General features: G+C 42.8%; 1 protein-coding gene across 1 annotated transcript; it reads left to right on the top strand.

Annotated features, from left to right (window-relative positions):
- Positions 1-5,489: 5,489 nt before the first annotated feature.
- smad6a (SMAD family member 6a) lies at positions 5,490-15,571 on the top strand. The gene is made up of 4 exons (XM_042061126.1): positions 5,490-7,116; positions 7,690-7,746; positions 7,988-8,059; positions 14,588-15,571. The coding sequence occupies exons 1-4, from the start codon at positions 6,333-6,335 to the stop codon at positions 15,127-15,129; spliced, it is 1,455 nt and encodes a 484-aa protein (XP_041917060.1). The 5' UTR covers positions 5,490-6,332; the 3' UTR covers positions 15,130-15,571.
- The last annotated feature ends 213 nt before the right edge of the window (positions 15,572-15,784 follow it).

Genomic DNA, 15,784 nt, shown 5'->3' with positions numbered 1-15,784 from the left:
CACGCGAGGGGAATTGTTGAAAGGACAAACTAGTCTTGAGTCATTTTAGAACTCATTTGTAGGTCTTTTAATAGACTGCCTTTCACAGTTTGTAAATAAAATCTGAAATAAGGAGAAGCATCTTGGTCAATTCCTTGGAAACGGCGGTTACCATTATGGTATGATGCAACTGAATGTCATTTGAGAGGAATTGTACATTCGGATTCATTAGTTACTCTTAGCCCATTTGGAAACCATTTGTCCTCCACAAATGGCACATTTAAAAAATGAAGCAACTTGCCAGACTAAAGATATTATTCCAACTTTTCTCAGAAAAGTCATTGTCTCTTCCATGTCTGCCTTGACCGGCAGTCTGTGGGCAACTCTTGTGGCGCCAAAAGCTCTGTGACATGGCAGTAATCAGGAACAGCGAGGAGCGGTCTCTGTCAAAGAGGGTCCTTTTCCTTTCTTTTGGACAAATTTCCTTCCTCATTTTCTTGAATTTTCTCTCTCTCTTTCTGTTGTGCGTGTAAACAAAGGATTATTTATGAATAAACAAATAAAGTGGAGAAGGTCCCAGGCACTTCAGTGCCTCAAGGGAAATCCTCATATATAAAACAGCTTTTGTCCTTCCCAGTCTGCCTAATTGGCACAATTTCATAAGCTACAAATGCAACAGAAAATAAAGCGTTAACATTTATAATGTGTAAAGCAATGTTTTCTCTGCAGTACTAACATAGTGTACTGTGCAGTTTTATGGCAAATCATCTTCCACAATGAATCATCTCTGGGCCATCTCATCTCAATTTAAAAATGACTCATCACTTCAGTGTTATCCCTGTACAGCCGATGCTGTTTCCTACTGTGAATATAAACTTGCTCAATGATTTTATGGAGAGCCATGATTATGCTGCCTACTCCACCATTAGTGCGGTCATCTTTGCTTAGTCTCCGTCTCGACAGCCAGAGACGTCTCCCTTAGAAAGTGCATTCCATTGATTGCATCCGCCAGGGCCTCCGAGCCATCTCTGGATCTCTCTAGATCGCACCAACTCTCTGGCTTTATTTTCCTATAAACAAACATGTTGCTCGGTGTAATGAAAGAGAAGGCATGAAAGCATCTTTTGCTGTTCAGCTGTGCTTTCCTTTTGGAAAACAAACAAACAAACACTTTGAATTTGAATGCATTGTGGGCATAATGGTCTCATATGGTCGCTCTCCTGTCTGGATTCATTATTTTCATTCTTTGCTAAGATGAAGGAGAAACACAGAGAGGTGAAACACAAGGAAGGGCAACATGCTCATTTTTTTTGTTAAATATGCAAAGCAGACTGACACAGCCTGCTTGTTTCTCTATATCATCATCATTACAACAGAGCACAACCTCCATGATAAACATATACCTTTCCTACAAAATTACTCCTCAAAAGATATGTAGGGGTGAATACCGTCATGGACTTAAATAAATACAAGGTAAATACTGTCATGGACTTAAAGATATAGGGGGTAGATACTGTCATGGACTAAAATAAATGTAGAGTTAAATACTGTCATGGATTTAAAGCTATAGGGGGTAGATATCGTCCTGGACTGTGCATGGACTATGCCATTTCCATACTTCCAACTCCAATTTCTAAATTAATACTGCATTTTAAAAAAGCTCTGGTGGTGATTTGCTTAATCCGTTCATATATGGCTCAGAATAAAGTCCAACAAAATGCAACCATCTTTTCATTATTTTTTATCCTTTCAAATTGATGTATGATGTTTTTTATTTTAGAGGATCGTTGTAGATCAATGCAATATGTGCATATATTACATAGTCAACTGATGGCATTTGAATCTTGGACAAGACTAGAATAAACAAAAGACCTGATTACCTGTATAATAGTTAACCTAAGCCACCACACCATGCAGCCATCCCATAATCGAATGTGCGCTGTCCATTAGACAAAGCCTGGAAATGGAGATTAATTGTTTACTTCCGAGAACTCGCCTCATGTTTTGGGGAGCCTTCCATTACACTGCTTTTTTCTTTTTTTCCAGAATTGAGGGAACAATGATGGATTACTCGCCCCAAAAGTGAATTGTGTCTGAAAAGCATGAGGGGAAATATATGTTGATTTTTTTTTTTTTTTAGAAAGAGAGACTGGAAACTGACTCTGCTCCCAGTTACAGATGCAAAGGATTTGAAAGCAGACTGAACTGCTGGAGAGAGAAGGATGAAGTTACCACAGGAAAGTCAGTGGTAAAATGTGAAGAAAACAGATAGATGGATTGAGACAGAGAGAGATGGTGTGGCAGAACTATGTATGAGTGAAATCGTTAAACAAACACGTCTATCGGTCTGATTGTGCTGGGACTCCTCTGGTCCAAGACTGCACAGATGACCTCTCCCTAGGACACTCAGAGAATACATGCTTACCAACACCCTGCACAGCTGTTTTTTAGAAGAGGCTCCTTAACTGGCTGGGCCGAAGCAATGGGGGTGCGGGGAAAGACCTGAGAGCACTCTATCACTTCTGCACTAAGATGTCTGCCATCTTTCCCATAAAGCCATTAGCTGAAATGGACCTGATGACAGGCTATTCCTGTGGTGGACATTGCCAGGCCCCTCAGAGCAGGACCACAGGGGCCCAGGGCCTGGGCTGGAGCTATTTTGGGGGGTGGTTTGGTGCCGGCCACCCTGTCTCCTAAGCACAACTTCGGCTGATAGACTATCTGTTGGTTTTAAATGGGAGCCTTAGCAGTTATTAGACTGACGCCAGGCTTGCGAGTTATCAGTCCTGTGTTGAGATAGATGGCTGGAATGGTGATGCTTCCTATGTCTGCAGAACTTTCACAAGGAATTGAACGTACTTGCAGAAACGTCTCGAGATTGTTTTATTCCCCCCACGGAATAAACACTCTGCAAAGAAATCTCACAGAACAGAAACAATGGCACTTCAATATAGATGACTGTCTGCCTGAGCTAAATCAAATGATACAGAAATCTGTACTATGATACAATATCCTCCATACGCTGTCTATTGTCTTGTGTTCTCAATTGCAGTTCTACCCAATTAAGCAATAAGATTACTGATGCTATACTGTAAACAAGACTTACAAATGGCAATGTTGTGAAACACATTGCAGGAAAGGAAAAACAGATCCAGCATTATATATTTCCCTGACTGAGTAGTGTGTGCTTGTGTGCACATTACACACACACATGTATATTTGTTTGCCTGTGTGTTAATCTGCAGCTCGGTTTGTGAGCGCACACACACACACACACACACGCTGAATGGAGCTGGAGGGTTGCCAGGGGGTATAGCGTGACAGCGTATGCTTGGTGAGGCTGTGCGAGGCTCTCCTCCGCATGACGTACACAAGCAGACGTGTGGGTGCACCCCGGTAATTGCATAATATAAAACTAGTCCAGCTTCATAGTCTCTATCATAATTCTTTCATATTCCTATTTCCATTCCATTTTGTATGAAAATGTGCTATACAAATAAACTTGACTTTGACTTTGACTTAATAATCACTTTCAGTGAAGCTGAAGCATACACTTAACATGGCCAACATGTCTTTTGAAATAATATGGTATTCATCTGCTCCTCTTTAAGAATGTAGCACTTTTTGTCATTGTATACATTGCTTTGATATTAAAGTCATGAATTCAAATGCAGAAATAAAAAGCGCTGGTTAGGTGTCAATCTGCAAAAGGGCAATTAATTAAAAGAGTTTCTTGATATTTCATGTGTTAATTGCTTATTCACACCTTAATTATACAGTCTATGATCCACACACAGTTGGAGTATTCAAATGGTTTTTGTTTTCTGGCCTGGCATCTGATAGAGTTACTCTGGGGAGCGTGTTTGGAACAGGTGCCCTGTGTGACCCTCTGCTACTCCGGCCCCCTCCACCTTACCCCATCTCCATCCCCTGATCCCTTCGAAGAAACCTGACCCATTTACCCAGGCCATTACGTCCTCTTAAGAATTTCAGCTCTCAATAGGCCTTTGACGTTCCACACACTTCAAACAAAGCAAGTCAAAAGTAAAGTACAAAGTGAAAAAAGTGAAGTGCGGAATGACTGAGAAACAAATTGTATGACAAAGAAAGTGCACATGCAAAAATAAATGTCCCATTGATTATGACAACTATAAAATGGCCATGTCTTCACCCAAATGTCCAGAATACAACACTGACTGGTTGTGTTATGTTGATGTACATTGGTATTACTGTGTAGACTGCATCAGTGCGAGATATGGCTTTGCCAAGGTGTGCCTGAAGATTGTTGGCCTCCCTCTCAGGGGTCATAGAATCTGCTCTGTTAGTACCCCACCTAGCACTGCATCAATCATCATACTTCTATGAACAAACTAAAATTAAAGGTTATTTTTTTTAAATTGTTCATCAGAATAATAAAAAAAATAACACTATTGTATCGGAAAATGCTCAAACTTTGGCCAAATTAAATATCCAAGGCCCTTTGTATATCTGTTCTGAAAGAGCTTGCGTGCACAATTCAACAGGTTTCTTGAATCACACAATGCATTTATTTCAGGTAGTTTAGCTTATATGGATGGATGTAGGGGTGTTGTTCGTTTAATTAGTTCCAAAGAAAATGTTTGACATAAAAAAAACAGTTTAGCTCTGTCTATTTGCCTTGAAGGTTAGTGTCAGTTTGATCAGATATTGTTGGAAACCTGCAGACATCGTTCTTCTCCATTTTTTATGTCAGGGCTGTGTCCTCCTCAGTGGAGTAATATTTGACATCTTGACAGGCAATTGGAGGCCCCCATTCCTGAACTTCTGTTACTCTGAGCGAATTGATATATTAGGGGCGTGGCCTCGACTCTCTGACTCCACATGGAAACAAATTAACTCTTTAAATCCCGCCGGAGGCGCATGCATTTAAAGGAGTATTTATGCCCTGAGGGCGAACACAGAACACTTGCTGTAACACTTCAACAACGTGCATTTATATTGATAATGAAACAGTTGTAAAATGCTAGATGCTAGCACAGAAAGAAAGCAGCTTGACTTTTAAGCTTAGCCTACTTTCGCACCACCAAGTCCGCATGCCAAAAGAGAATATCAGTGAGAGAATTGATAATGTTGATGATCACTACGGTCGTAAATAATGCACACACCAGCAGTTTTGTTTGTCTCCCGAAGTAATTGCACGTAACTATCGCATATTCTCCAAACCATCCTTATATCAATTTGATAGCCATGATTAAATAATGTTATATTAGGGATTAAACAATTTAGGCTATGACGATAGAGTAGGCCTATCAATATTCTGAGAACACGAAATAGTCAATTGCCTGTTGAAATTCTAGGAACATCCCAGTCTAGATGAATAATCCAATGCAACAGTATATCACCTTCAAAACAGTAAACAAATGTATTATTTTTTAAGCGTTAACTCAAACAGGGCGGAAATTACGCCTTGAAGAGTTAAGAAACTCGAAACCATGTTTGCGCAACAATCAGTGCTGCTCCCAGCCGCCAAACTGTCTAGACTAGCACATGATGGGAATCAGCCAATGGCTCCGTTGCACTCCTCGGGGGCCCCGTGTGTATGAATGTATGTGTGTGTAGCCTATCTGAAGAAGAAAAAGGGGGAATCGACGAAAGAAATGGTCGAGGAATGCCAGCCTAATTTACGAGTCCTGATCATGGAATAGCATATCCCTTAAGATCGCACAGCGCAAAGGATCCGACGAGTCACCTTGTTTCTTCAGTCGTTCAAAATCGCTGGTTTAGTTGGTCGCGAAGACGGGATTATGAATTATGTTTGATTATTTCTTCGCAGAGGGAAGTTTATACGCTAATAGGTTAGGCGATCCGAAGCAGTTCAAAGTCCAAAAAAGAAGGAAAGAAATCTAAACAAAGCTACCAACCGAGAAGAATAATACGTCTTTGGTGAGCTTCTGCATTCATCATTTGTTTCTACCGTTCTTTTACCGACCCATCTAAAAACCAAACAGCTATAGCCTACTGCGACTTTGAAATGGACAACCGCAATATCCTGGTAGCCTAGTCAAGCAGTAAATGCTACGAAGCGACCCCAAAAGGTTCATGTCGTAGGCTACCACTTCAGTTATAGGCTAGGCTCTGTGGAATTTCTGCAACTGAATCTCCTCTTTGATATAACATTACGTTAGCTACAATTGTAGCTTGCATTCTAGCTAATGTTGTGGTTCGGCCACAAACATACTGCCCCCGGCTGTGCTTACACTGCACGGCGTTCAGGCTACAGAATATTGATGTGGCACGACGACCATATCACGATTTTCAATCGTAAGAATCGTGAGCAAACATAAAGGACGCATAAAAATAGAAGAAAGTGTCGTATGTTCAGGTCGAAACGCTCAGGTCTTGCACGGCGACTCTGGAGAAGCCGTTTGATTCCAGACACGGATGGGGAAGATGGAAGTTGTAGTAAAAGCAGTGAAGGGGGTTGGGATGAATCGTTTGACAACAATCCAGAGAAAATACCCAAAACGGAATATATGCCGATGACAAGGGTTGCAAACCCCGGGAGAGTGTACAGCAGGAATCTAGAAAGTAGGGAAGCGAGTGTCATTTTGGACAATGATTGTGACACTATGTGTGTCCTTGAGCATGGATGCCCCAAGTCTTCGCAAGGAACCGATGGTAGGGGGGTTACTTGTTGTTTGTTTAAAGATCTGGACCACAGTCGACCTAGAAGTCCAGTGTCGACCAGGACTAAAGACATTATTCCTTGTCAGCTGATATGGCGGAACCGTAGTGTCCGCGAATCTGTCGGTGTGGACAGGAGAGACGTAAAAACACGGGCAGCGGTGGACCAAGAGCTCAAGCGGGCCACTTATGCCTTTCTCAAGAAACTGAATGAAAAGTCGCTGGATACTTTGTTGGAGGCTGTGGAGTCCCGAGGCGCAATGCTGAGCCACTGCGTGATGGCATCGCAGACGGAGCTGCGTATCGGAAGCCAGACGGCGCCTCCTCAGTACCTGCTCTGCAAGCTCTACCGCTGGCCCGACCTGCAGCGCACAACCTGTCTCAAGCCACTGTGCCAGTGTCGGAGTTTCTGGGGTTTTGAGAACCAGGCGCTGTGCTGCAACCCCTACCACTACAGCCGCATGTGTGGACCAGGTAAGAATAGACATAAAATCTCTCCCTTCGTTCTGGTCCGTTAAACATGTGCCTCAAATGACATAGGCTATTACTTTACTGTGAAGTGTATACATCATTTAATCATTCTCTGTAAGCTAGCAACAGTAGCCTATACTGGGAAGCTTTTAACGCTCTCTCCATGGAATAAAGAAGTAACTTGCTGCCTCTCCTCACCCACTGACAGCATTCCTGGCAGCTGTCAGGTTGTAAATTCAAAGGACAGAAGCTCTGTTAACAGATACTTACTTTCCTAGTTGGCTTTACTGTTATGGAGCCTTATGTGGAGAGATAATCTGTACAGGATATCACTGTAAATGGAGGATATGTTCAATAATTAGGCAAACAAAGTTGCATATATGGTATAAGGTTTATGGATTTATCGAATGGCTTAGGCTATAAATAATAGAATGATAAAAAATGATAGATAAAATGAAGTTACACCTGGTATAGGTATGGTATTTTCATAGTATGCTTGTTTTGTTTTAATGTACCAGCCCTTACTAACAAATGGTGAAGGCCTATGTCTCTAATATCTCTTTTTGTTATTGTTAGAATCACCTCCCCCTCCCTACTCACGGCTCTCCCCCTCAGCAGAACCCAAGCCACTGGGTAAGACATCCAACGTTCTCTCACCTCAAAGTTCCACTGCTAACTTCCATACACTGGAATCCTACTCAAATGTGTGTTGACAGAGTATAAAGAACACATAGTGTGTTTCTCAGTAAAAAAACTTAATGTGATCCTATCGTGGGAATCGTAATGCTGAATTCTGAAATTAACTTTGAATCTGTAATGAAATATATCAGAATCATTTCTTCATACTGGCACTGACTTTTTGTGGCCATTACAGATCAGACAGATCCACTTTTGTCCTACACTGAAAATGAGGCCACCCACCCTGTGAAACCCAGGGACTGCTCAGGTGAGTGTCCAACACGCAGTTACACATTCTGTACGAATCTTCATCACACATGGACTGATCCTTCAAACTGTAAAGCTTTGCTAAAGATGCTTTCAGGGGAAAATGTTAGCCTGTTTTGTTAGTCTATTTATTACCTGCTGACAACCATGATTAGACTTTCAGAATTCAGAAAGCAAGAATACTGTCTGGCTGGCTCGGTGTGTACAAAGCTCAGGACAGGTTCACCAAGGAAAGATTCAGATTCCCCTGCCCATATCTGTGTGCATGATGCCAATCAGTTCCCAGCATACCGACTTAGTGTTGCTCAGAGCAGGGCACATTAATGTTGAAAGCTTTGTAGCCTCGTTGCCCTGGGTTACCATGTGTTTTGGGCAACCTACAAAGTTAAACATTACAATTAAACATTGTGATTATGCTGTGGGTAAAAAGGCATCGTTAGGATGTGTACCTAGTGTATAATACTCTGTATATTGACAAAATCATTTGCATCAATTATTACTGTATGGTATTGTTATATTGAGCTTGATCTATAGACAAAAATGAGAAAGAACCCATGAAATAAACAGTGCGTTACATTATTAGTAGCAGGTTTTGTGGTGGAAATATTTTTTTCTTCTCTCTTCTAATCTCTTTCATTAAAATTCCCTGTAAGTTAAAAGACCAATTATCTGTAGTCTTCCTGTCAAGACTCTGTTTGTAACTCTTAGAGCGTACTAGACCAGACTAGTGTAGAAGGACGCAATGTTAGACTGTGCTGACACGCAAGTAGTGTCTGGAGGACAGGAAGCACTCCACTGAAGTGTCACAGGAACCATTAGTGTTTACGCCTGACCTCTGAAGTGTCCTGCCAGGATGCTGGACAGCTTTGTGCTCGGGGTAGTGAAGCGACGTTCACTTATGCACCTGCACTGGGATATAGCTTCCTGGTGTCATGCACCCTGCATGGGTTGCGAGGGGACTGAGAGAGACAGATCTGGTGCTCGTCTCAAGTGAAAAGTGTCTCTGGTTCTGAGTGCTGCAAACATGATGAAGGCATCAAACCTTTTGGCTGCTGCAGTGATGTTTTGCGGTACAAATACACTATAACAGTCTGAAACCATAGCCAATATCTGGAAATGCCAAATATATTATCCATTTTGGCTGCATGTGCTTTAATGTGAAGGTGCAGGCGCAACTCTGTAAACATGTAATGGCTTTATCATTTATTAGACTGAAGTGGATCTTGGTCTTGCATACGTGCAGCAGTTAGGTAGGCTTTGTTGGAGCTATAACTGCACTGTACTGACAATGATCTCATCCTAAGTGTCCATGTTGTCTAGCTTACCTGTATTGATTTGTTAACGTACCAGTGAGGCTACGGTTGTATCTTGTTATCAAGATTTTATGGGTCTGTAATTTTACTTGATCTTGCCAACACTGTGGTCACATGACATTTTATATTCCAAAACCAATATAAAAAAAGAAAATTCTTGTTGGAACTATGGTAGTTACCTCTAATGGTTGTGAGGCTTTCTGTGTAGTTGAGAGGTCACGAGTGCTGAAAAATAGAAGGTGACAAGGGTTTGAGGTCATTTGTGAGACCTCCATATGCTTTACTGGAATAAACATCTTCTGTTCTTGTGTTCTGAAGTTGTCTCTGCCTTCAGTCGTACGCACGCAACTGTTGTAGCACCGGTAGCGCTTCTAGTTTCCTACATGCTCATAAAGGATTGCTGCCTATCAAACAACATTTGGACGAGAGACCCACTGGAACCTCAGGGTGTTATAAAACCCAGCGCTCCTGCCAAAATCTGTCACACTGGAAAAATTATGAATCGCAAGTCTTAAAAAAAGAAGAAGGGGGAAAAAAAGAAGCTTCCTCGGATTTAGCTCTGCCTTTCAGTTGAAATCACATGGGTTGGACACAGTTTGGGTTCCCATTATTGGTGCGTTTGTTTCCTAAGAGTGCATAGTATGGACATGATGTGAGTGGGATGGCTGCCTCTAGGAATCAGGCTTTAGGGGTTGTTTATTTTAGGGAAGTCAGGCCTCAAACAAACATCCTGTTTGAAAAACCTGTCTCCTTTGGAAGCAGCGTGAGTCAATGAATTGGCCCTTTGATGGCGGTGCGCAGGCCAGGAATGCGCTGCGTGGTCCTCGCATCTTAAGCTTGGCGCTCTGGGACCAGGGTGTTGTTTTCCTCATTTACGTGTCGCTCACACTGACCAGGGCAACCAGGACATTCCCTCACACATACACGCCTCCGTGTTTTAACAGTCAAATGAGGTAGTGGTCAGGTAAATGGCCAAAACTATCACAAATCTGTTCTGGGTATTCCTGAATGTAGTACTGTTACTACTCATGTTCCTGGGCTGTTAGGAGCCAGAAATGCATCCCAACTCTTTGAGGTTAGCTACAAAGACTTTTCTTAAGAGCAGCTTTTCTGGAGTTAAAGAAATATTCGGAACAGCCTGCTAAATGGGGTGCCCCTCAGTCGGGTCAGTGGGCAAGAGTCATGGGAACGCCGGCTCCATGGCGTGTTCTGTGCCATAGGACGCCGTCCAGTCGTACGTCTCTAAGAGCTCTCTCATCTCTGCAGGGCACAGGGTCACCACACCAAACCTGGGGCAATGAGGAGGGCAATTACTGTAAAAATGAACAGAATGCCTAACTGTTGGTCTGGTATTTTTACATGCCTATGGCCAAGGCTGTGCACTGAAGTGATATAGCCTGTCTGACTCAGCCATCCAGGCAGACTATAGCCCTGAGCTTGCTTGAGTGCTGAGGACTAATAGGTCTGAGGGTGGTGGCTTTACTAGTTTAGGATGTGTCTGTTTGGTCGTCAGCGCTGTGGTGTCCTCTCTGCTCCACTCAGCATTGTAATGTAAATATTGAGTTTGGATCGGGGGAAACCACATGTATAGTCTGTAGTTCATCAGCAGGCTTCTCAGCTTGTCAAATCTGGGTGCTCCACTGTGCCTGACTTCTCTGTTTGACCCACGTGTAGCCTGGTGGTAAACTTTGGTCAGCTTAAATGCCCCCACCATATTTTATAATGTTAACTGTATTTTTGTATCGTCACCATTGTAGCCTTTGCCTTCATGCCTTTCATCGACCCAATGATGCTAAGATAGCAAATCAGACACTCACAGTCCAGAGCTGTTACGGCACTTTCTAGAGCTTTGAGTTCTACTTGCTACAAATCAGATTGTGAGGCAACAATGGCGAGTTTTTCTGTGAAGTGTTCGTCGATTAGCCACGGCCCCTCCTTTCCACATGAGGCAGGAGAGACAGCTCTTGGCACCAGGACAATAACGAAAAATCTTCTTCTGGTGTATCCCATACTGTCTGTTTCCTCCTTTCTCTCTCTCTCTCTCTCTCTCTCTCTCTCTCTCTCTCTCTCTCTCTCGTCCTGCCAGCCTCGGCCTGTGGCTCTGACGCTGCTGTCTCTGTTGCCAGGCTCCGGCGGGTTAAAATAAGGTTTGAATTACAGGACTGACTGCGGCTTTTCCTCTTGCGTTTAGTGCCTCGGAACGCATGCAATTAGCCTAATGAAATCCTGCCATTCTGTTTAACCTAAAGATTCTTTGCAGATGTTGATTGGGAATGACTCTATTGATTGTTGGAAATTGTTTTGTGTGTGTGTGTGTGTGTGTGTGTGTGTGTGTGTGTTTTAAGGAATTACTTTAAAGTGCCTGTTGGGATAGAGTTTGCCCCCATGCCTAGCACTTTTTTGTTTTGAGGAAGCTGTGGCATTCCGTGTTGGGTTGCAGGGTGGGACCATTTGGCTGTGCTGTGTTGTGATGTGATGGGAATGAAGGATTCAGCTCGTATAATCCTGACACAACCTATTTCCCCTCTGTCTGATGTTGGGATCGACCAATAGATAGGTTTTCATCACAGGCGCTTCATCATAGGGAGTTGGGTAACTAGATACAAATCTTTCATGGAACGTATTGTGACAGAATCCTTTCATTTTTCATTGTTCTTCTTCTTCAATCAAGAAGCAGGAGTCCAGCGAACTTTTTAATAGTGGAGAATTAACCATAAGCATTCTTTGTGGTTAAGTACTATGTTATATTAGCAAAATGAAATACTGCTGCCAGTTAGTAAATTGGATTAAGCCTTGTTTATAGACAGCAATGTTATGTCTCTGTTGTGTTGGTAGTTTGTTTGATGTTCAGTTTCTGTTCAAAGGAAATATGAATATTTCCTCATTGCCCCATAAAGAGGCTAGTCTAAGGGCAGATACAGAGACTCTTTTTGTGGTAGTTTGGATTTCACATTTTTGGAATACCATAAAGTGCTAATAACACGAAACAACTCTCTCCACAGGCATAAATAATAGAATCTCTAAGTTTATTATGGCTGAGTCAGAAGTTGAATTCACGTCTCTTTGGCATCCTTACAAACACTCCCCCGGCCTCTCCCTCTCTCTCTCTTTCTCTTTTTCTCTCTGTCTCCCTCCTTCTCTCTTTCTTTTTCTCTCTGTCTTTCTCTCTCTCGCTCTCTTTTTCTCTTTCTCTCCCTCTCCCTCCCTTTCTATGTTTGCCCCCCCCACCCCTCCCTCTCTCTCTCTCTCTCTCTCCCTCTCTCTCTCTCTCTCTCTCTTTCTCTCTCTCTGTCAGTGTGGTAGAAGAGCCTAATGGCTGTGGGGGAGAGTCTAATCCCTGGCACAGGATTAGAGACGTGCCCCCCTCCCCATCCCCTTCGCTCCCCTCCCCTTCTGTAGTGCTTAGGGAAGTGGGGGATTCTCTCCCACTGTGAAATTTGAAAATTAAAAACTTTGTAGAGTGTGTGGTTGGACCTTTTTAAAGCTCAAGTATTTGTTGGAAAGGCTATGTTTGTCACAGATTTACTGCTTCTTACAGTAAATTGTAAACTGGTAATGGGGAACCAACTTAAGAAATAATTCCACCAAGCTTTCTCCATAACAAGTAGGGTTGATATTGGCCAATATCGGCCTTCAATGACATTTACCGATGACAGTGATATTTATCTGTTATGTTCCATGAATTCTGCACTAGGTTGTGGTATGAAGGCCTTAAAGACTTCAGTAAATAGTTCAGTTATTTTCTTATGAATATTTTTGTTTCCACTCTGCTAAAGGATATAGCTAACAACAGTACATAAACATACATAGTACATACAAAGTAAATAAACAGAGAAAAAGATATCGGTATCTGCACTGCTTATAGGCAAAATTATTTTATACATCGGTACCGATGTCGTCCCAGAATTTCACAATTGGTGGTCATGCTAATAATTACACTTTTACACCACATCTATAGACCATATAGTCTACCCACTAGCTACACTATCATCAGAAGTAGACTTTGCAAGAAAGTAGTCCTGGAGGTAAAAGTTATGAAGTACATTGGATTCTATTTTTCTTTTTTGGTGAACAATGCACATTGATTCATTCAGCTAGTCTGTGCTGTCCCCGTCAGACAGCTGTTTTGCAGAATGCACTAATGAGACATTGGAGATTCATAATGCGAGACCACTTTAGAGCTGAGGAAGGATATTCACAACTGGCAAATGAGTCCTGAGACAACGTTAACTCTGAGTGAATATGTGTGTGTGTGTGTGTGTGTGTGTGTACTAGTTCATGTGTCCCTGTTTCCTCTGAAAGGTCAGTTGCATCATGATGGACTTTGGAGGAGTGGTAAAGGCCTGGTGAGGTTAGCGAGGAGAAATGTGAAAGTGTATCTGGTCTGCTCTACCTTAAAGGAGCTTGTTAATAGGAGGTCATTTAGCCCCAGCGCGGTTTGGGAATGAGAGGAATGGGGCCACAGGCCCAGGCTTTAAATCCTCTGTGTCAATAGACGCTCTGAAGCAAAATAATGGCATCACTCTGTGTACGAGTTAATCAGAGCTGATAGCATGAAGGCAGGAGGGTCACGGGGTCGCAGGCGCGCACTAAGTTGTCAGGGAGCTGAATGCCGGCCTGCAGCTTGCGGAGGGAGGGCCAGCCAAGGGGAGAGGGGGACCCCCAACTGGCCCGCTCACCCCACTGGAATGCTGGGAGGGGAGCTGGGGGTGTTGACGGCAGAGATGACAGATTTCTTGCTTTTTTTTCCCTCCTTTCGAGGGGCCTCATGCCCCTTCAGTATCAAATCCCCCGTGAAGGATCTCCAAGAAACATTCACCCTGTGTAGCTGTGTGGGTGTTTGATGCTTGCTTTAGTGATACCTGTGTTTGGTTGTTTGTTGTGGGTATATTTTAGGAAGTAAATATGCAAAAGCATGGACATGGAGTGTATTGTGCAGTCCTAGCCGCATATTTCCCCTAGCAGCATCTTACCATCTTCTATATCGCAAATTACATCTTGTTTTAGATAGTCTTAACAGAGGGTAGATCTGATGACTCGGTTCTATAAAGTAATGATAAGCACATCCAGAAGAGGCTTGATGAATCTGGGTAATAGTGTATTCCTCTGCTCAATGGCCAGTTCTGAACTGTTGCAGAGCTCTAACATTTGTACCAGAAAAGGCTGATTGATTGATGATGTCTGACTGTTTGAGTGTGTTTGAATGTGTTTTGCAGACAGCAGTACGTCGCCGGACCCCCTGAAGCAGAGCCACTGGTGCAGTGTGGCCTACTGGGAGAACCGGACGCGCGTGGGCCGCCTCTACCCAGTGTATGAGCACTCGCTCAGCATCTTCTACGACCTACCTCAAGGCACGGGCTTCTGCCTGGGCCAGCTGGGCCTGGAGCAGCGCAGCAGTTCTGTCCAGCGCACTCGCGGGAAGATCGGCTACGGCATCCTGCTCAGCAAGGAGCCGGACGGCGTGTGGGCCTACAACCGCAGCCAGCACCCCATCTTCGTCAACTCGCCCACGCTGGACATTCCCAACGGTGGCAGGAGCCTGGTGGTTCGCAAGGTCATGCCGGGCTACTCCATCAAGGTGTTCGATTACGACAACTCGTGTCACCTGCGGCGCGCAGAGGAGCCTGAGCATCTGGACGGGCCGTACGACCCCAACAGCGTGCGCATCAGCTTCGCTAAAGGCTGGGGACCCTGCTACTCTCGACAGTTCATCACCTCCTGCCCCTGTTGGCTTGAGATCCTCCTTAACAACAGATAGCAAACAAACATAACACTATCCGAAATGTAATCTACCTAGATTTAATATAAAGTTTTATATTATATATATATATATATATATATATATATATATATATATATATATATATATATATATATGTATATACATATATATGTGTGTATGTATATATATATTATGAGAAATATATTACACTTGTAAATAATGAGTCATTTTTACAAAACGTGATTATTTATGTATGGTGCAATGTGTATACGGATGAAGTTAAGAGAAACCGGATAATGCACTTTTGATTCTCTATATTTTACATATATAGAGTCTCTAAATGCCATTTTGAGAAGTCACTCAAAAGAAAACGAAGATAAAACCTGGTTTTGGTGTATAGTTTTTGTATACTATCAATGCCCAGACAAAAAAGCTAAGGCCATTCACACATTGATAATAAAGTATTCATATAAGATTGCATCTTCATTTGTTGTCACTTCATTAGTTCATAATCTTGTTCGAGAAAAATTCATGCAACACTTAAATCACTCAGAAAATGATCATCCAGCGTTTCAAGTCATCACTGCATACTCCCCATGTTGAAGTCAAAGAAAACATGGAGCAGCCAATCTAACCATTGGAGAGCAGTGAAATGGCCGAGTGGCTTTATCTGCTCACTCAGCACTCTCTC

Source organism: Alosa sapidissima, chromosome 14, assembly GCF_018492685.1.
Source record: "Alosa sapidissima isolate fAloSap1 chromosome 14, fAloSap1.pri, whole genome shotgun sequence".
In the NCBI taxonomy this organism is placed as follows: Eukaryota; Metazoa; Chordata; class Actinopteri; order Clupeiformes; family Clupeidae; genus Alosa; species Alosa sapidissima.
The sequence above is the reverse complement of the archived record's forward strand: the minus strand, read 5'-3'. Positions and strand labels throughout refer to the sequence as shown.

Bases quoted from the DNA above. Each gene is read 5' to 3' on its own strand.
- smad6a (XM_042061126.1), top strand. From the start codon at position 6,333: ATGTTCAGGTCGAAACGCTCAGGTCTTGCACGGCGACTCTGGAGAAGC. The intron at 7,117-7,689 runs GTAAGAATAGAC...TGTTATTGTTAG, and splicing joins CAGCCGCATGTGTGGACCAG to AATCACCTCCCCCTCCCTAC. The intron at 7,747-7,987 runs GTAAGACATCCA...TGGCCATTACAG, and splicing joins AGCAGAACCCAAGCCACTGG to ATCAGACAGATCCACTTTTG.